Source organism: Phalacrocorax carbo, chromosome 9, assembly GCF_963921805.1.
Source record: "Phalacrocorax carbo chromosome 9, bPhaCar2.1, whole genome shotgun sequence".
Classification (NCBI taxonomy): Eukaryota; Metazoa; Chordata; class Aves; order Suliformes; family Phalacrocoracidae; genus Phalacrocorax; species Phalacrocorax carbo.
The window spans coordinates 14,055,751-14,074,220 of NC_087521.1; the positions used below are offsets into that span (position 1 = coordinate 14,055,751).

At 45.0% G+C, this 18,470-nt stretch overlaps 1 protein-coding gene across 4 annotated transcripts in view; it reads right to left on the bottom strand.

Moving 5' to 3' along the window:
* Window positions 1-9,694, bottom strand: part of SPTLC2 (serine palmitoyltransferase long chain base subunit 2) — an 83,267-nt gene extending 73,573 nt beyond the window's left edge. For 3 of the 4 annotated variants that reach the window (XR_010374441.1, XR_010374440.1, XM_064460484.1), the window contains exon 1: window positions 9,485-9,694. Coding sequence is in view for 1 of the 4 variants with exons in the window: in XM_064460484.1 (XP_064316554.1) it covers window positions 9,485-9,610 (126 nt within the window). In the remaining 3 variants the exon portion in view is untranslated. The remainder of the gene's footprint in view (window positions 1-9,484) is intronic. The other variant, XM_064460486.1, reaches the window with a different exon arrangement.
* Between the last annotated feature and the right edge of the window lie 8,776 nt (window positions 9,695-18,470).

The following is an 18,470-nucleotide window of genomic DNA, read 5'->3' on the forward strand; positions in this document are numbered from 1 at the left end:
CTGGACAGGGCTCTGAGCAGCCTCATGTAGTTGAAGATGTCCCTACTCACTGCAGGGGGGTAGGACCTTTAAAGGTCCCTTTCAACCCAAACTATTCTATGATTCTATGAAAGTGAGCCATGACCTTTGAATTAGAACATGCTGCATATCTAAATGGAGACTACAAAGAAAAGTCAGGGTTCACCTAAGTATGTGGTTCAAAAAAGCAGGTGTATACTTGCCCACATCCCTCTTTCCTGTACTGCCTAGACCGCACGTACACAGAAGAGCACCATCACATTAAGAAACTCAACTGCAGGAGAAAAATCAGAGAGCACCACCCAGCTGGTTACAGAAGGCAGCAAAGAGATGGCATCCTGAATCAGCCACAGGTAATGCCTTTGTTGGGCCAAGCTCTTGGGGAAACAAATGACATCAAACAGTACTATTAATGGTTACTGAGCAGCAACACCATACAGCTACAGCTAGAAAGGACAGTATTGGTCTAAGAAGAAAACATCACAGAGTCTGATTATGATCATCTCCCCAACCTGGTAACAAATGGTTCCAATTCACAACATGTTACGTTACAAAACTGACTTCAGATTTAGTTCATCCTGCAAATTAGAAGCATTGTAACTAGCGTGATAGCATGCCTAGTACAGGCAGAGGACGGAATTGTGGATGTACGCACGTGCAGCACAAGCACAGCTACCCTGATGCTCCTACCCAACCATTGCACAAAGTTATGCTTTAAACACTATGTTGGCCTATAGATAGCATCAAGATCTTGCAGTGCCTTAAGGTCAGGTACCATGAGAACAAGACTTCAGGCCCACAGACAGAAAAGATATTTCTGCCTAGCCCAAGTTATTAAAATTCTTTAATGACATATATGGAAAACATCTCACATAATACCACTTTTGCAGTTACCTTAGCATGATTACAGGTCATCCCGCTAGTGTCATCTACATAAAAGTAGCACCCCACTGCGCATAAATTCACAGTAGAATGTATCCAATTGCATGCTTTGTTGATTACAACCTCCACTGTCCTACTAGATGTGATCACAACTCCTTTATCAGAGCATTAGAAAAACTACAATTCATAAACAGCAGTTAGCAGTAGACTTGCTTTTACTAGTTCCTTTAACCATTTTCCATTTTCTAAATTTGGACAGTAGGATCTTCAGAGAAGGACCATCGTACCTCACCCTGCCATGGATCTACAATGAAGCCAAAATGAAACCAGCAAACAGATGCAGATTTTAGCGTTAATTATGCTTTCACTGCCACCATCCAAAAGGTCACATATGAGACTGGCATTATTCTGAACCTGACTTTCATTAAAAACTTATTTCTCAAAACCAATAGGAAAAAGGATTTTCAGTATATTTGCTATACCTGTGTCAGCAGACAACTTGGATAAGAACTCATCCTAAACAAAACCAGCATGGTAGAAATTAGTAGATGCAAAGGAGCGCGCAAGAAGCCAAGCGCTCTCAGACTGAAGGGTAACGCACAACTATCAAAAGCATTAGAGAAGGAGAAGTTTTGTGACAAGACAAAAGCCATGCTTAAACATGGGAACATTTGCGGACAACGCACAGGATTTATCGCAGGGATCTGGGTACATACCTTGCATGGCAGGCTGTTGTGGTTTAACCCAGCAGGCATCTGAACACCACACAGCCGTTCACTCACTGCCCCACAGTGGGAAGGGGGAAAGAATTGAAAAAAAAAAAGGGAAAACTTGTGGGTTGAGATAGAGACAATTTAATAGGACAGAAAAGAAAGGGAAAATTATAATGATAAGGGAATATACAAAACAAGTGACTGACAGTGCAATTGCTCACCACCCACTGACTGATGCCCAGCCAGCTTTTCCCCTAGTTTATATACTGAGCATGGATGGTGTCACACGGTATAGAATATCCCTCTGGTCGGTTGGGGTCAGCTGTCCCCGCTGTGTCCCCTCCCAGCTTCTTGTGCACCCCCAGCCTCCTCGCTGGTGGGGTGGGGTGAGAGGCAGAAAAGGCCTTGACTCTGCGTAAGCCCTGCTCAGCAGTAACTAAAACAACCCTGTGTTATTGACATTATTCTCATCCTAAATCCAAAACACAGCACTATACCAGACACTAGAAAGAAAACTAACCCTCTCCCAGCCAAAACCAGCACACAGGCATACACTTTAAGGAGAGAAGATGCTACAAGTGCAACACACAGAGCACAAAATAAGAGAGAAGTTATGTGATAACTGGTTATGCTGCTACCCCAGGAAACCCCTAACACTCTTTAACAGAGGCTGTTTCATTTCACACGGCCAGGAAGAACAAAGTCAGATGAACCTGGCAGACTTTACGTAGGCCCCTTAAAAGAATTATTTATGCTGGAACACAACTTCACTAAATTCTAATTAAAATTTAGTAGCTTCCTGTTGCCACACACCGCACATACTGCAGAAATTTTACTAGCAGCTTTGCAGCTAATAATAGTTATATATTGACATATAAATAATAATAAACCTATAAATAATAATTAATAAAAATAACATGGAAGGAAGCTTCCATTAGTTGCTTGCTTTTTTTGTCAAAGATTCCTGCCAACTATAGGGAATAAAATGCTCTAGGATGTGCCTCCGCTCTCAAAGGCGGTCACATTTATCATAAAGGATCAAGGGAATCAGCAGTACAGAAACTACAGCAATAAGTGTGAACTCCACAGTGGCAGCTGCTCTAAGCCGTTAGGGTATTCTGTGGTAATTTTATTGTCACCTTCAGCCTTTTCATTGCACTGCTTGTTCTTGAACTTCAAATCTCAGACTGTTGCATGGGTAAAAAGACTAAGTATTTACTATTAAAATTAGAATGAACTGATTTGAATCACATTTTAAGCTTTCAAAAAAAAAACCCAACTAACCAAAACCATACCCAAAAAAAACAACAGAAAAACAGAGGACAGAAACTTGTTTTACAAAACAGACTAACACTCGAGTGTATTGCTAATTAAATATTTGTTCCTGTTGGCAGGTATTATCAAACATTTTGATTTGCAAGAAGTTACTCCCAAAAAATTTGGCATTCCTTTGTTAAGATGCACTCGCCACATCCACAAAAACAGTATAAATCTTCATAAAGTTTAAGTGTTGTTTGGGTTGGGTTTTTTTCCCCCTTTAGCAAATGAATGATTAAGTTTGAAATTTTTTGCTCGCTACGTATGGCTGACAATTTGATTCCTACAAGAATATACTTTTTTCTGACAGTTTACCTTAAATTAAACCTAATATGTTCCTTTATCTAGTATGTTCAGTAGAGTTTAAGTATACAGCATTTTGACAGAGAATTCCTTAACTGCAAGCTTAATCACTAACTGTGTCTTACAGTAGAGATTTCCAAAGACAGCACAAGTCTGCAGTGGTTCACTAACAAGTCAATCTCTGGGCTCTCAGATACCTCTGAAAGCGTTCCTAACATACTTTAGAATTCGCTCTCACTTATTTTTACAAACATTAAATCCCACTATTTCCTAAACTTTTCAACTCCTTTCTCAACAGTAAGTATGCTTCCAGACTATGCTTTTCAGTTAAAAAGCATTCTTTTTCTAGGTGTGATTTCTTAATGAAGGCAAAAAAAAAAAATTGAAACCTTACTGATCCTGAGCCAATTTTTTATGTTCCTCCTAGAGAAACCAAATTCAGTAGATAATTACGATAAAGCTTTTTTTTCCAAAAAATTGAAAGGATGACATTTAGGAGAACAACGTTTCTGCTGTATGATTAAGACAGGAAAATACAACATGACATATCACTTAAGTAGTTACAATAACAAAAACTGAACTTGCATACATTTATAACAATTTATTATAGCATTTAAAGCTTATCACCAGCTAAATTTGAAGTGGCAGTCCCAATATAGTTCAAAGATTTTAACTCGTCAGCCCAACTGAGTTCTCAGTAGCACATAGTCAAATCTAAGAGAAGCCAGTCACATCAACAGCTACCGTGGGTGTTTGTTTTCATACCAGTACAGACACACAAGTTCTCAAGAAGTACAACACTGGCACTACCTCTACTAATCTAATATGATGGCCTCAAATATTCATTTAGCCAAGTAAAATGTTGTGTAGCTATTCCTTCCACAAAGGCTTATGGTCTTTTATAATTGAATGTGGTATTAGGAAAGTATCCTCATGCACAGGTACACTTTTTCAGAAATAGAGTTTTGTCAATTAAAATATCTGAAGGAGACTAGAGTCCTTCCTAGATCAGCCAATTTTCTACTCACTTCAATTTTATGTTAACTGACACAATAAATGCAGTGAATCAAAAAGCCAAGCAAGAGGCAGAAAGTAATTTTTTTCCTCAGGTCTGGTGTAAGCCTCGGAGTACATGCTACAAGCCCTAAGGCGAACATCTTTACAGGGGTTCAAGGATTAAACGCTAACATCTAAACCTGGGCAAACCCTCCTGCAATCCATTAGTTTATCTCTGTAACCATGGAATAACCAAGGTTGGAAGGAACCTTCAGTGGTCATCCTGTCCAACTCCTGGCTCAAAGCAGGGCTAATTACAGCAGGTTGCCAAGGGCCACGTCCAATCTAGTCTTGAACACCTCCAAGGATGGAGGTTTCACAACCTCTTTCAGTATTTTACCACTCTCACGGAAAAAATATTTTCCTTATATGTAACCAAAATTTCCCAGTCTTCCAAATTACATCTGTTGCATCTCATCCTACTGCCACAAACTTCCAAGAGTCTGGCTCTATCTTCTCTCTATTCTCCAGCCAGCCAGTTAAGCCTTCTCCTCCTAAGGTTGAGCAAATCCAGCGCGCTCAGCCTTTCCTCATACCCCATGTGCTCCAGCCTCTTCTGCTTCTTGGGGCCCTCCACTGGGTTCACAGATTCACATGGCTATGTCACCATCTTCCTGGGGAGCTCAAAACCAGACACAGTACACAAGATACAGTCTCACAAACGCTGAGTAAGAGGGAATAGTCAATTCTTTGTGAATAAGTTAATGCGATTTAGTTCTATAGGATCAATTTTTTATTTTCATTTTATCAGAAGTATTTGCATTTTAAATTTGCACACAGATGTGAAAAACCCCCACAGTTCTGTACCCATATTCCTTTTTATACCAGTGGACAGGGCAGTTTTTTAATGTCTTCATCTTATCCTAAACTTCATCTGAAACAAGGGCTTATTCACATTGCTGCTACCACTAACTCACTGTAACAAGAAAATCTTTCCATATTCATTTCACTCATCTTTGTAAGTGTGCTCTCCCAAAGAGGTTACACTAACCTGAATTGCAGCACAAGCATCTATAAAAATCAAGATTAATCTATTGCTCCCCTGCATCCTGAAGCATCTCAGGAGATGAGCCTACAAGAAGTACGACTGCTCTCTCTAAAAAAAAACCCACACAAATCACAGGACTGCACAAGCTGTTTTTAGCATGTACACCACCAAAGCTTTCAGACAAAAAAATACCTACGCTGCTAATTTTAACAGCTGTAAGAATTCAGGACTTGTGACAGTTTTAAAGGAATGCCAATACCCCAGTCTTTCCACTCTCTTCAACCAAATTATTCCTCGTCTTTCTGCGGAAGTAGTATGAGACCTTGTTTACGAAAGCAGGTATGCGATAAGCTATCTGGAGATTGCTATAATACGGCATTTGAAGACCTTCTAGAAACATCAAGGAAATTAAATTTGTTTATATCATTCCAGCTCCTATCCAACTGACTTGGCAATACCCTGCACAACAGAAATTAAGAACTTTGTATCTAAAACTTATATTCCAATTATTTTTCTAGTTTGAGATTATTTCTTCTTCAACTTCTACAAGCATAACAGAACCATTCTTAAAGTAAGAAGCATGATTAAGGAGCCCAAAAAACACGTTACTAAAAATCTGTTCACAATAGTAGGTAGATTCCAATAAGTTATCATGGAAAATGAGAGCACTGTGTCCCATTAAAATAGGGAGATTGGGACATATTTAAGCAAGGAAATTTTTTTCATATGCAGTATTAGAAAACCATTAGCCATTTGCTTCAGAGCAAAACAATCCAATGGAGAAATACATTCCAGTTTTAAAATTGCATTGCAGAAAGAAAAAGCAATTTTCCTTGCACTCTTTATTACTCCCACAAGTGTCTTGACAGATCCTGAATACCATTTTTCTACTGAACTTACTTAACACTCTCTCCAACAGACCAGAAGGACATGAAAAGCAGAATCATGCACAACTTGAAGAGGTAACTTCACTGATCCTTTATTTATATTTGCTTTCTTTCCCCTGGCTGTGTTCATTTCCTCCTCACGTCATGACAATACCCTTTGAGATGTCAGGCTTTCATCTTACACAGTGCAATATTACACTGAAGCATTAAATCAGTTTTGAACCCATCCATAGATTACTATTCTTCCTAACCATGCACTCCCTTAACTGTACACAATCAGAAATAAGTTAGTTACTTTTCTGCCATATCCCACAGTTTTTAAGTGCTAGATGGTTCTTCAACCTCTTTTAATTAAGGTGCTTATAGCGAGATCGTTGCATTCACTGAACTTGAATCTCTAAACAGATTAACTGGTAGCAGAATCAAAGTAATTTGAACACAGGACTTCCCAGGAAAGCAAAAGAGCTGTTATTTATCTTAGTACTTCAACAGAATGTTTTTTTAATATGCTGAAACCCTAACTTCAAATGATTACTTTCCTAGCCACTGATAATATTTTATTAACCTCCAAGGTAGCCAAAGTCAGTTACTGCATAGTCTTAGCAAGTTTCCCTCTCCTCTTACCAAGGGAAAGGATTAGCAGTTCAGATCCCAGCAGGAGACAAAGTAATACAACCTATTTAAAAATTAAGGTGAACAATTTCACACTCTTCTGCTCATGCTGGAATAACAGTAAAGAGCCTACACGATGTTTAATACCAGTCTCTCTCTGTAGAGGGAGTTGTAAGGAAAGCCTGAAATCTGTGTCATCAGGATAATACCCTTGAATCTAAACCTTTTTTTTTTTTTAGGGTAAAAAAAGAAAACCCAACAAAACCAACCAAACAAAAAAACCCCAAAACTTACTCAGGTAACCACAGCAGAGATGTCCTTGGTAGGGGCAGTCCTTTTTTCACATCGTTAAAAATGAGTAAACCTTTCTGGCACTATCACGTGCTCCAGGAGGGCACAGTGATGTACTACCCTGTCTCTAAGCTCTCCTCTCACAGTCTCCAGGCTTTCCAGATAAATTGCCAATGACTGCAACACTTTTTTATACCAATGGCTTTCCTTCACCCCCCTCATCTCATCAATGTATTGATTTTATCTAAATCTCTTCTTGCCTCTTACTTCTCTCAAGGAACCTGTCATAGGCTTTCTTGCAAAAGCATCCTTTTTCTCCCTCATCCTTATTTTTCTTTTTTTTTTTTTCTGCTAAGTAGGAATTGCACTGTCACATGTAGGCTGCCTCCTTTTTGGTACCTGGTTACTCTGTTTCCACAGATCACTTCAGATTTGCAAGTGTTGTATGTGGTCATGTACTTACTATAGGTATATACCTACACAGAAATATATTCAACACACAGTAAGCATTAACATGTTTCCCTTCTGTGTAAAGGCCCTACAATCAAAATACAAAAGCCAAAAGGCCAACCAAGTAGCCAAATCTGTGAGACATTAGTGACTCTATCTTTGGCAGCTCTACACTCCATCACTGATGCTATTTGAGAAAGCTGTACATGGCTAGTACCTCTAAACAGTCACTTATTCCAGTCAGCTTCTAACATTTAGACCCTCATTTTGAAAGTTAGCACTCTGGACCACATAAAATTATGGAGAAAAAAATTCAAGACTCCTAATTATGAATTATGGCAAGCAGCTGCCAAAAAGATAAAAACTTTCTCATACTCTTCGTACATCCTCTGACAATGCCTCTACACTTTGGCTTTTCGCAAAGATTTCTCATGACTACTTCTCCAATAAGCCTTCCCCCCCTTTACAAATAATTATCTCAAACACCTCAGGCTTCCAAGATGTATTTGAGCATAGTATCACACACAAGCTACTAACTGAACAGAATGTCACATAAAACGGCAAGTTTTTTTAGCTTCCTCAGTTTGACATTGATGGCTTTTACATTCCCATGCATCTCCCATGTTTCCCAGACACAGCTGAACAAAATCCTTGAGGAAAAAGCTTCCTTACCCCACTTTTCTGTTCATCTGAAGCAGAAGAACAAAACTGTATTCAGACCTTCTTTAAAAAGCACAGACGGCGGAAAAAAAACCACTCACTGAAGAGCACTCACCACCACCACGCTTGGTCTTAGCACAAAGATTTACACCTACAGTTTTACAGTTGGCAGCGCTTGGTGTTTGCAAGACAGGACCACCAGTGCCATAGCTCCCGAAACAAGTACAAGCTGACACTGCTGCTAAACTAAGCAATACTGTACCCTCCTCTTCCATTTGTTCACTCCCAGTACTATGTTATCACCTCCCAAGAGCCAGGGCAAATCTATGACTGTCCATCCAGTGAAAGAAATACATTAAGTGTCCTGGGTTAGAGTTACCTTGGAGAAATAAAATAAAGTTTAATTTTATCCTGCATCAGTTCTAAATCTGGTTCACAGAATGACTGCCCAAGCCTACAATGGAAAAACAGAAGGGGCAGCACAGGTGTGAAAACAAGAAGCAACAGGAGGGATGACAGCGGAGGAAGGCTCTTCTCAAGCAGCTTTAGGCATCCAAAGAAACATGACCTATTCCACGCCGCTGGGATTGTCTTCATGAGAACAATTAAGTACCTTACACTATAACACAGTTTAGTGTTTTGCAGAGAAACAACTGGAAGTCTGAAAGTACAAATACACGCTCGCATTGCAGGGCGTTGATACAGCTAGATGGGAAGCGCTGTATCGACCTTTTACTCTTCGGTAGAGGGACGCCCCTCGTCAAGGCCACCTGCACCCATAGCCCCGTGCATCGCATCTGCAACAACAAGACAGCAGTCAAGAACTGCTAAAATCTTTTTTTTTCAAAAGCACAGACCTATTACGTTACCGGGAGGTTTAAGTTTAAGGCTCTGCTGCTACCAAAAGCCTCGCAGTCAAGGTATAGCAATGACGCCAGTTACACGTAAAGTTACCGGCCTGGCCAAGGAAGACCCACGGGCGCAGGCCGTCGGGGCGCTGCGCTCCCCAGGCGAGGGCCGGGGGACACGGACACACACACCACCACCCCCCCGAGCCCCGCCGTCGGACAAGTTTTGCCGCGGTCCCCAACAACCGCACGTCAGGCTCCCTCGAGCCTCGTATCCGGCTCCCCCGGAGGAAGGCGGCAGCGCCCCGAAGTGCCGCTCACCCAGAGCGGAGCGTCGGGAGAGGCCCCACAAGCCCTGCCCACCAGCGGAGTCCCCGAGGCGGAAGGGGCGACCACCACCACCCCGGCCCCGCTCGGTCCCGCTCGGCCCCACCCCGCCCCGCCCGTGCGGGCGCACACCTGGGTGTCGGGCGCGGGCAGGCCGCGCACGTAGCCGTTGCGGAGGGCGCCGTGAGCGGCGCCGCTGCAGCCGTTGGCGCGGGGCTGCGCACCCAGCGCCGCCGCAGCCCGCTCGGGCCGCTCCATCCCGCCAGCCCCGCTCCGCGCCGCTCCGCTCCACCGCCCCCGCCCGGCCGCGCCGCACCGGAAGCGCCACCGGCCGCTTCCTCCAATCGCCGGCAGAGGCGTCACGACCGGGGACGGGCTCCGCAATGACGCATCAGCGCGCGTGCGAGGCTAGCGGAGCAGGGGCCCAGGGGGCGGGGCCCAATGAGAGCCCCGCACGCCAATCGGACGGGAGGGGAGGGAGGGGAGGGAGGGGTCTTGCCCAATCGCAAAGCAGAAGGTTCGGAAGGAGGTGGAGCCGGAAGGCGAACTTGTCGAATCACTCGGCAGAGATGGAACCGGGAGCAAAGATGCTTGAGCTAGCCAATCACAGCGCGAGATGGAGAGAGGGGCATGAGAGAAGCCCAATGACAGGAGGGGAAGGTAGGGCGGTGGCAGAGGCTGCAGCCAATGGGCGGGCACCAGGGCGGGCTCGTGGGGGACGGTGTGAGGTCGCGGAGGGTGGGGCGGCCCCGCCCCAGTCCCGCCCCGCCCGTCCCCTCCTAGCTCTTCGGGAGGGCCGGGATGCACCGGCAGCCGCGCTCCCTGAGGCGAAGGGGGAACCGCCCCGAGGGCTGTGGCTGCTCCTGTCACCGGCCGCTTCCTCGGGGCGCCCCGACCGCTGGAGCGGGGAGAGGGGAGGGGTGAGGCAGGCAGCCGGAGGCCCCTCGCCTGCCCTCGTCGCTCCGAACGGAGAGGGTTGAGGAGCGGAGCGGTTCCTCCAAGCCCCGGGGGTTGCCCGGGACGTGCAGGCCTCGGGCGGGGGCGTGAGGGGCTGTGTGACAGATAACATAACCCATCGCCGGTCTGACTGCAGAACTCCTGGGTGACAGTCTCTGAACTGCTCTTTAGGAGGTCAGACTTAATTACTATGATGCCCTTTCCTGACTAGGATCGGCCTGGGAGAGGTGTGCCTTGGCTCAAGTCCACCTGGGTAACAAAGGACCTGATAGGAAACCCTGCAGACAAGCTCTAGGCACCTCTTAAGCCAATAGGATTTAAATTTGTGTTTAAAGATAGGTGTGTGCTTGGCTGCCTTGCTGAGCTAGAATCCCCAATGGCTTAGGTTGCCGGTCAATTAACTCTGCCTGCGGCTGTGTTTAAAAACAATGATATATTTGGCAATGAACATGGGTGTTTTCTGACAGGGTTTGGAAATATGTACTTCATTCAAAAACCAGGTAAACAAAATGCTGTGTTTAGTTCAGGGGTGGGTGTTGCCAACCTTAGTAAAGTTTGAGTTACCTAATGTCACACAGACACCAGAGGAAAGGTGCTCTGCAAACCATGAAGCATCTCTATTTGTGTGCTATTATACAACTTGTATACATCTTGGTGAGGGAAGGGGAAGGCATCCAGAGGTTTCAGAGCTGCAGGAGGGCTAAATTGGTAGAAAGGAAACAGCCTAACATGTTTAATCACATACTGAAGAGGTGAGAGAATATGACCTTTGATTTCTCCAGTGTGATTGAGAGGGAAGGGCTGGGGTGTTTCTTAGAATGTAACTTAAAAAACCATCAGACAAATCTCAGTTAACAGGTTTAAGCAGATTGATTTGAGGTAATGGTCTCATCCTTTTCTTCCTGAGTTGCTACTGTTCATAGTTACTTTGCTGTATTATAGTCACATCTTGGAGTCATGGATGTCATAGCAAATTTTATATGAACATGTATTTCCTAACAAAGCTGTGAAAGAGTCATTTTTCTTCCCTTGAGAAGATCTGGGAGAGCTTCAAGCCCTGTTTCAGCCTGTCTGTAGGCAGCAGCATGCGTCCAGTATGCTTCATGTCTCTTGGTCACCTTTGGACAAGAAGGCTTTTTATAACATAGGGGTACAAACACAGGCTCAGGGTAACAAGCATGGGCTGGGCGTGAGACCTTGTTCCTTTTCTTATTGTCTGTGGCCGCTCCCATATCCTGACTGGCACTAAAGCAGGTATGGACTTGCCTGAGAAACATCCTTTCTTCACCTGGTTTCGGTATGTGGTGAGACAGAGCCATCAGCTAAGATGGGATGGGCCGTGTCCCCTCTCTCGTGTTGTGGGACGGGAGCACGGGGGAGACAGGTGCTGCTAGGAAGGACCTAGTGATTGAAGCAGCAAACACCCCTGTTCAGCATTTGGGTGCTTGTGTGAGCGGACTTGTTCCAGTGTAGGTGTAGTTAGGGGTGCTGGTGGGGGAGAGGTACAGCAACCCCTCTTGCTGCTGAGCTTTTTCTGGATAATGAGGGGAGGGCTTTTGCAGAGTTTAAGTGATCTATGAGGAAATTAACAGGTATACTGAAAACAGAGAAGGAGTGAGCAAGTGAGAGAGAAGTGTACTAGGGGACCACATGCTGTACAACTTTTTTTGTAGAATTTTTCGCTGTTGGCATTTTCTTCCCCTCTTCTCTCCCTTTGAACAGAACACATTGAATTATTCTGACTGTTTTGTGCCATGGGGTGCAGATGGTCCACCAGCCCACACTCACAGGGTATGTGTGGGGCAGCACCCTCCACTCCCTGCCCACCTGCATATGGAGGAGTTTCATCTCCTGATGCCTTACTTCTAGAGAGGATAAACTGCTTCACCTGCCAGGCACTGGACCTCACTGCCATGTTATCTGTTCAATTAGAGCCCAAACCCCTTCCACATGTAGGTACCTGCAGACTGGTTACTTCAGCTGTCCTTAAACCCAGCTAGCACGAACCATTACAATGCAGTACTTCCAGTTTTGGCTTAGGAAACACAGGAAGAAAAAACACTGAGGGACCCACCAGTTAAGTTGTACAGGACTGGGCAGCCCCACACAGCAGCTGCAGTGCTCCCCTGCACGTGCGACCTCATCGTGTTGCCAGGACCCACCCTGCCCTTAGCGTGGGGCTTAAGAGGCATCTGGCCCCTTCTGGCACAGTGCAGGGAAGGCCACGCTCACGCTGGAGCTGCAGTGACAAAAGTCCACAATATCAATGGAGACAAGTCCCAGCACGGGGGTGCAATCCCAGGGCAGAGCTCCTGGAGTCACGCCTGCGGGCAGCGCTGATATAGCTCTGTGACACACGAGACACCTGTGCACACAGGTGGCTGCAGCTTGTGCCTCTCAACTATGCAGTTGCAAAACAGAGGAGCCAAATAAACTCAGAACAGCAAATTCCAGTTTTAAGTTTCCTTTTACGTCTCAGGGATACTATTCCTGTGAGCTGGCAGAGCAAACAGCCTTACTCAGCCAACTGAATGAAGCAAAGGTCTGTATCAAAAAATTTAATGAGTCAAAGGAAGAGTGGACAATAAATAACAAGTCAGATGGGCAGGGGTTGCTGTGCAGCAGGCTCGTATCACCAGAGCGCTGACATCACCGGCAGGAGTCAGTGGGTACTGTTTCTAACTATCTGTAGGTTTGGGGATCACAGAGTAGAGTTGTGAAGTTTGGAGACAGCAGAAGGGCAAACTCAGGAAGGAACAATTGGATAACCACTGGGACGGAGAAGCGTGGAGAAGAAATTTTCCACTCCAGCATCCTAAACAGAGAACAAGGGCTTTCTGCACTTATAAGAGAGAATCAGAACTCATCACTGAGATGTGACTGAGGGGAAGAATTTCCATTGAGAAAGGAGATAGCTGATAACTGAGAAAAAAGTGGGTGTGTGAATGATGCCAGCTATGCAGGGAGTCTTGATGGAAAGTCTCAAGGCGGCTGTAGTCAGAAATAAACCTAAGCCTTTGACTTTTGTACTTGCAATGCAGAGACAGAATAAGTAGCGGCCCAGCCATTGCATTCAAGGCAGTTAATAGCAGGCAGGCTGCTCTGAGAGGGCACAGTCTACATTCTTCAGGTGCTTTTCCTCTTCTTCATCTTCAGTCTCCAGGCAAAGTAAGCTCAAAATGAGTGCCAAAGGTGTAATTGAAAAGGCTGCAGTTTGGGCAGAGCAATGCAGTGCTGTGAGGTGGGTATTGTTTCTGCTTCCTGTTTTTCTCTCACAGTTACAGCAACTTAGCACTGAAACTGCAGGAACTGTGCTAGGAAATGACTCCAGGGGAGCAGAGAACCTGTTTTTTTAGCTTGGGTCTGAATGGCAGAATGCCTGCCTGAGGCACAGGAGAAGAATTAGCAGAAGATCTTTGGGGACCACATAGCCCTTGAAAAGAGCAGGTAGCTAAGAGGGTGCCCCAGGAGAATTTGTCAAGCCCCTAGCTAAACTTCATGGAAAGCTGGAGAGACCTTGGCATAGCTCATAGGAGGGAGAGATGCTTGGAAGGTTGGCTAGCCTGGTGTAGGAACGATCATCATTTGTCCTCAGCATATCTTGATAAGTAGGTAAACCACGAATGCCCACAGCTTGCTTCCTTCTGGTGGATGCAAGAGGAGGAGGCAGGCATGTCTTTCTAAACAATGGAGTTGGATGGTTTAAATTTAGCTGAGCTGAGAATTTTAGAATCATAGAATCGTTAAGGTTGGAAAACACCCTTAAGATCATCGTGTCCAATCACTAACCTATCACTGCCAAGTCCACCACTAAACCATATCCTCAAGCACCACGTCTACCCTTCTTTTAAATACCTCCAGGGATGGAGACTCAACCACTTCCCTGGGCAGCCTGTTCCAAGGCTTGACAACCCTTTTGGGGAATAAGTTTTTTCCAATATCCAACCTAAACTTCCCCTGGCGCAGCTTGAGGCCATTTCCTCTCGTCTTATCAGTTGTTACTAGGGAGAAGAGACGAACCCCCGCCTTGCTACAACCTCCTTTCAGATAGCTGTAGAGAGCGATAAGGTCTCCCCTCAGCCTCCTCTTCTCCAGACTAAACAACCCCAGCGCCCTCAGCTGCTCCTCATAAGACTTGTTCTCTAGACCCTTCACCAACTTCATTTCCCTTCTTCGGAATTGTGTTTCTGCCCCAGAGAGACCCTCCCTGTCTGTAACGCTTTCTGCTGTGAACCCTGCAGTTCTAGGCTCACCAGAGCTGCTGTTTCACTGGCTCAGAGAATAATATTATTCTGGAAATAACTTAAACTCTAAAACTATACAATGCTAAAAAGACTCTGTTCAGACTATTTCCCCCTCTTTTTTCCAATGAAGCCTTGACTGAAACTACCTCTGGGCACTGATTTGGACCAGAATTTATAAACATGCTGAACTGTTTGCTGTTCAGTATATTTGCCTGGAGAAACCAGCCAGGCTTGCATAATGTTTCTGTGGTGAAATAGGAAGGGAGTCAGGACAGGAGGTTTGTGATCGGAGGTGCAAAAGGCCTGAGAGTATATACCAGGGTCTGAAAGATGTGTATTAATATGGGTCTTGGTGAGCCACAAGGAAACAGAGATGTAAGAGGGGGTGGGATGATGTGTGTAGGATTGTGGTGTTGGCCAGCAGAACAGGGCACGGGAGGGAATGCAGTGTGACAGATGGGTTTTGTGACAGACTGACTTAAGCCCCTGCAGTTGTTATGCCTTTTGGTATATACACCTAACCAAAAGTTTAATCCTTCAGTTAGGAGGGAAGTAGATGACTGTATTTACAATTTTTTTTTAAAGTGTGTTTAAGTGAGAGAATCAAGCATCAGGACACTATTTCCTTGCTCATGGCTCCAGCCTTCTTCCAGCCAGTAACAAAGGGCTATTTTTCTCTAGATTTCAGTCAGGGCTGACTACCAAGATTATCCGAGCTTTGTTTGGAGCCTTCTTCTCTATGCTTTATCTGCTTTCCTCATGTCCCCTGTCCCCAGGACTCCTGTGCAAAACAGTACTCAGAAAGTCTTGTCCCTGTCCATCCCCATTCCTCCCCCCAGTTCAAATTTCTGGATGTTTGCCTCTCCTTTGGGCAACAACTTGGGTAGTGTTTTGGAATGGAGATAGCTGTTTCTCTGCAATGGAGCTAGACTGTATCTTACAGCTAACTTAAGGCCAGCAGTAGCACCCACCTACTTTCACCCAACCCATGGCAACACCTGCTTTTTCAGGAGCTGTAGTTTTGAATCTTTCTTTATGCCTTCACAGTGGAACTGTGTGGTGACGTGTCTTCTCATGTCACTTACTGGCACTGTGGGACCAACAAAGGCTGTAGCTTCAGGAATCCTTGTACTTGCCACTGAGAGAAGCTGATAAGGGTTAAAACTTTCTTAGCAAAACCCATGTGTTTGGTCCTACCATGCAATTCACCTTGTATTTGTGTCGGATATGTGGTTTAGTAGAGCAGGAGAGGCAGGTTTGGGATCAATGGCTGAGATGGGATCAGTTATTTTGTCATTCTCGGCTTATGTTGCCTTTTGTAAATGGAAATATGGCCTGGCAGAGTATGTGGTCAAGATACAGGAGTATTGGCAGAACGGAAGTGCATTCAGTGCATATTTACTCAGGCAACAGTGGTTGGAAGCCATGCAATCTCAGTAGCTTCTGATCTCGGATTTGGTTCCTGTGATAGGTTGTTAATCACCCATACTGCCTCAGCTTTCATGTATGCCCTCCATGGACATACGTTGTCAGTTATGCCTATTGCCACTCAGGTTGGTGAGTGGTGAAGCAGCGTAGTAGAAACTTCCTTTAGGTCTGAGGTTCAGTTACTTTCTGACAGTCCTTCCTGCATCTAACCAGGCCTGAAAGCCCTAGGTTCAGGGTCCCCTAGTGCATTCATTACTAGCCCTTCCATCTCAAACACATCAGGGATTTTACTTTGCATAGTTGACATGATAGGGCTTCTATTTAATGACTCACTCATTTGTCTTCCTGTCTCTAGCAGTGAAGAAAGTCCTGTTACTGTAACTTATGACCAGGGTCTCTGCCTTTTCTGCCACCCATGTTGGATGATATTGAGCCAATGAGTTCATTTTGCTTGTGCCTTGCTTTCTTAGTTCATAAAATGAGAGTAGTGAGACCATTACCCTCCCTCTCCCCTCCCCATCCAGGATGAAGTGAAAGGCTGCATCTGTGCGGTACAAACAAAGCTCTAATTTACATGTAAATGCGTGTGATATCGCTGTAGCAGCAGAGTTGTACCAGTGAAGCCCTCCTTGTGTGCAGGCAGCTTATGTCAGCAGAACAGGACTCTTTTTTGAGCAGAACTTTTCCAAGCACTATCAGCTCTATCAGCAAAAACACTGAATACCAATATAACTGCATCCTCATTAGGACCCAGAGCCCCATGATATTTTAATTCCTTACTTGTTTTTAGGTGCTTAAATACTTTTGAGGATCTGGGCCTATGACTTTGGCACTGTGGAAGTGACCCAAAACCTTCCTTCCTCCTGGCAAACAGGCTCAGAGCAGATGTGGTCACACTTTATCAACAGCTGCAGAGAAACTCTGGGAAAGGGTACTGAGCCTGGCAGAGTGCAATCAGGCTGCTAGGGCTAACTTCAAGGAGGACCAAAACTGCTTGTGCTGCTGCTGCTTCTGACAACGTTGTTGGTACTGCAAGAGGCTGGACAGATTCCTCCTTGTTCACCTGGTCCTGTGTGAAGAAGAGAACTAAAACCAGTGTTCCCTTGAATATCTGTCTTTGTTGATAGTTTTTGTTTCATCCCTTACTGATGCTATTACAAAGGTGGCACATGAGAAGGCAGCATACCATAGAGAAGAGAGAAGGTGAGGACAGTATTCTAGCACCCGAGCAGTGACCAAACCTTAGCTTGGAGAAGGAAGGAAGGAGCAGTTTGTCCCCTTTTAGGTACCAAGCACAGTTTTTCAGGTTCTCATTCTCCTGCCTCTCATTTTTAGAAAAACTAGATGAAGGGAGATAGACAAATTGGCAAAAGACATGGCAACCAAGCACCACGCAGCCGCTTGCTGACTCCCACCACAATGGGATCAGGAGAGAATCGGAAGGGTAAAAGTGAGAAAACTCATGGGTTGAGGCAAAGATGATTTAACAGGTACAGCGAAAGCCACGTGCACAAGCAAAGCAAAACAAGGAATTCAGTCACTACTTCCCATGGGCAGGCAGGTGTTCAGCCATCTCCAGGAAAGCAGGGCTCCATCAAGCATAACAGTTACTTGGGAAGACCAAACACCATCACCCTGAACATCCCCCCACATTCCCCCTTCCTCCCCCAGCTTTATATAGTGAGCATGATGCCATATGGTCTGGGATATCCCTTTGGTTGGTTGGGGTCAGCTGTCCCGGCTGTGTCGCCTCCTGGCCTCTTGTGCACCCCCAGCCTCCTCCCTGGTGGGGTGGGGTGAGAGGCAGAAAAGTCCTTGACTCTGCGTAAGCCCTGCTCAGCAGTAACTAAATATCCCTGTATTATCAACAGTTTTTTTAGCACAAATCCAAAACACAGCCCCATACTAGCTACAATGAAGAAAATTAGCTGTATCCCAGCCGAAACCAGCACACGTGGCTAAAGGAGCTTTTTTTTTTTTGATGCTCAGCTTTCTACCTGCAGAATGGGTCACTTCAACTCTCTGATCCAACAGAAAATTATCCCATGGAAAATTGACTAGTTTTCCTTCAGGTCGGTGAACTGAAGTGACTTGGTGGCTGGGGGAAGGTGCCCATAGATTAGATGTAAGGGGAAACTACCCCTTCTGTGCAGTAAATTGCTCTTGAATGACAAATCTGGTATTAAGGGTGATGAGAGCACAGGAAGAACCAGCTATCTGAAGTTCAGTCCAGGGAGAAAAGTCAGTACAGGAAAACAGAAGGCTGCCACCTCTCCTTTTGGCAATGATATTATTATTTGGATAGAGCACAGATAGTCTTTGCCATACAGTGCAGTGGGGTGAGGGAGAAATTGAACAGAAAGTACCCATAACTAGGTAGTTAAAAACTTTCCCTTGAAAATCAAGGTAAGTAAAAACCATGTTTAACTTGAGGAAAGGAAAGGTGTTAGAGGCTGTGCCCTGCCATAGGGGAAGTCTGCCCCAGGACC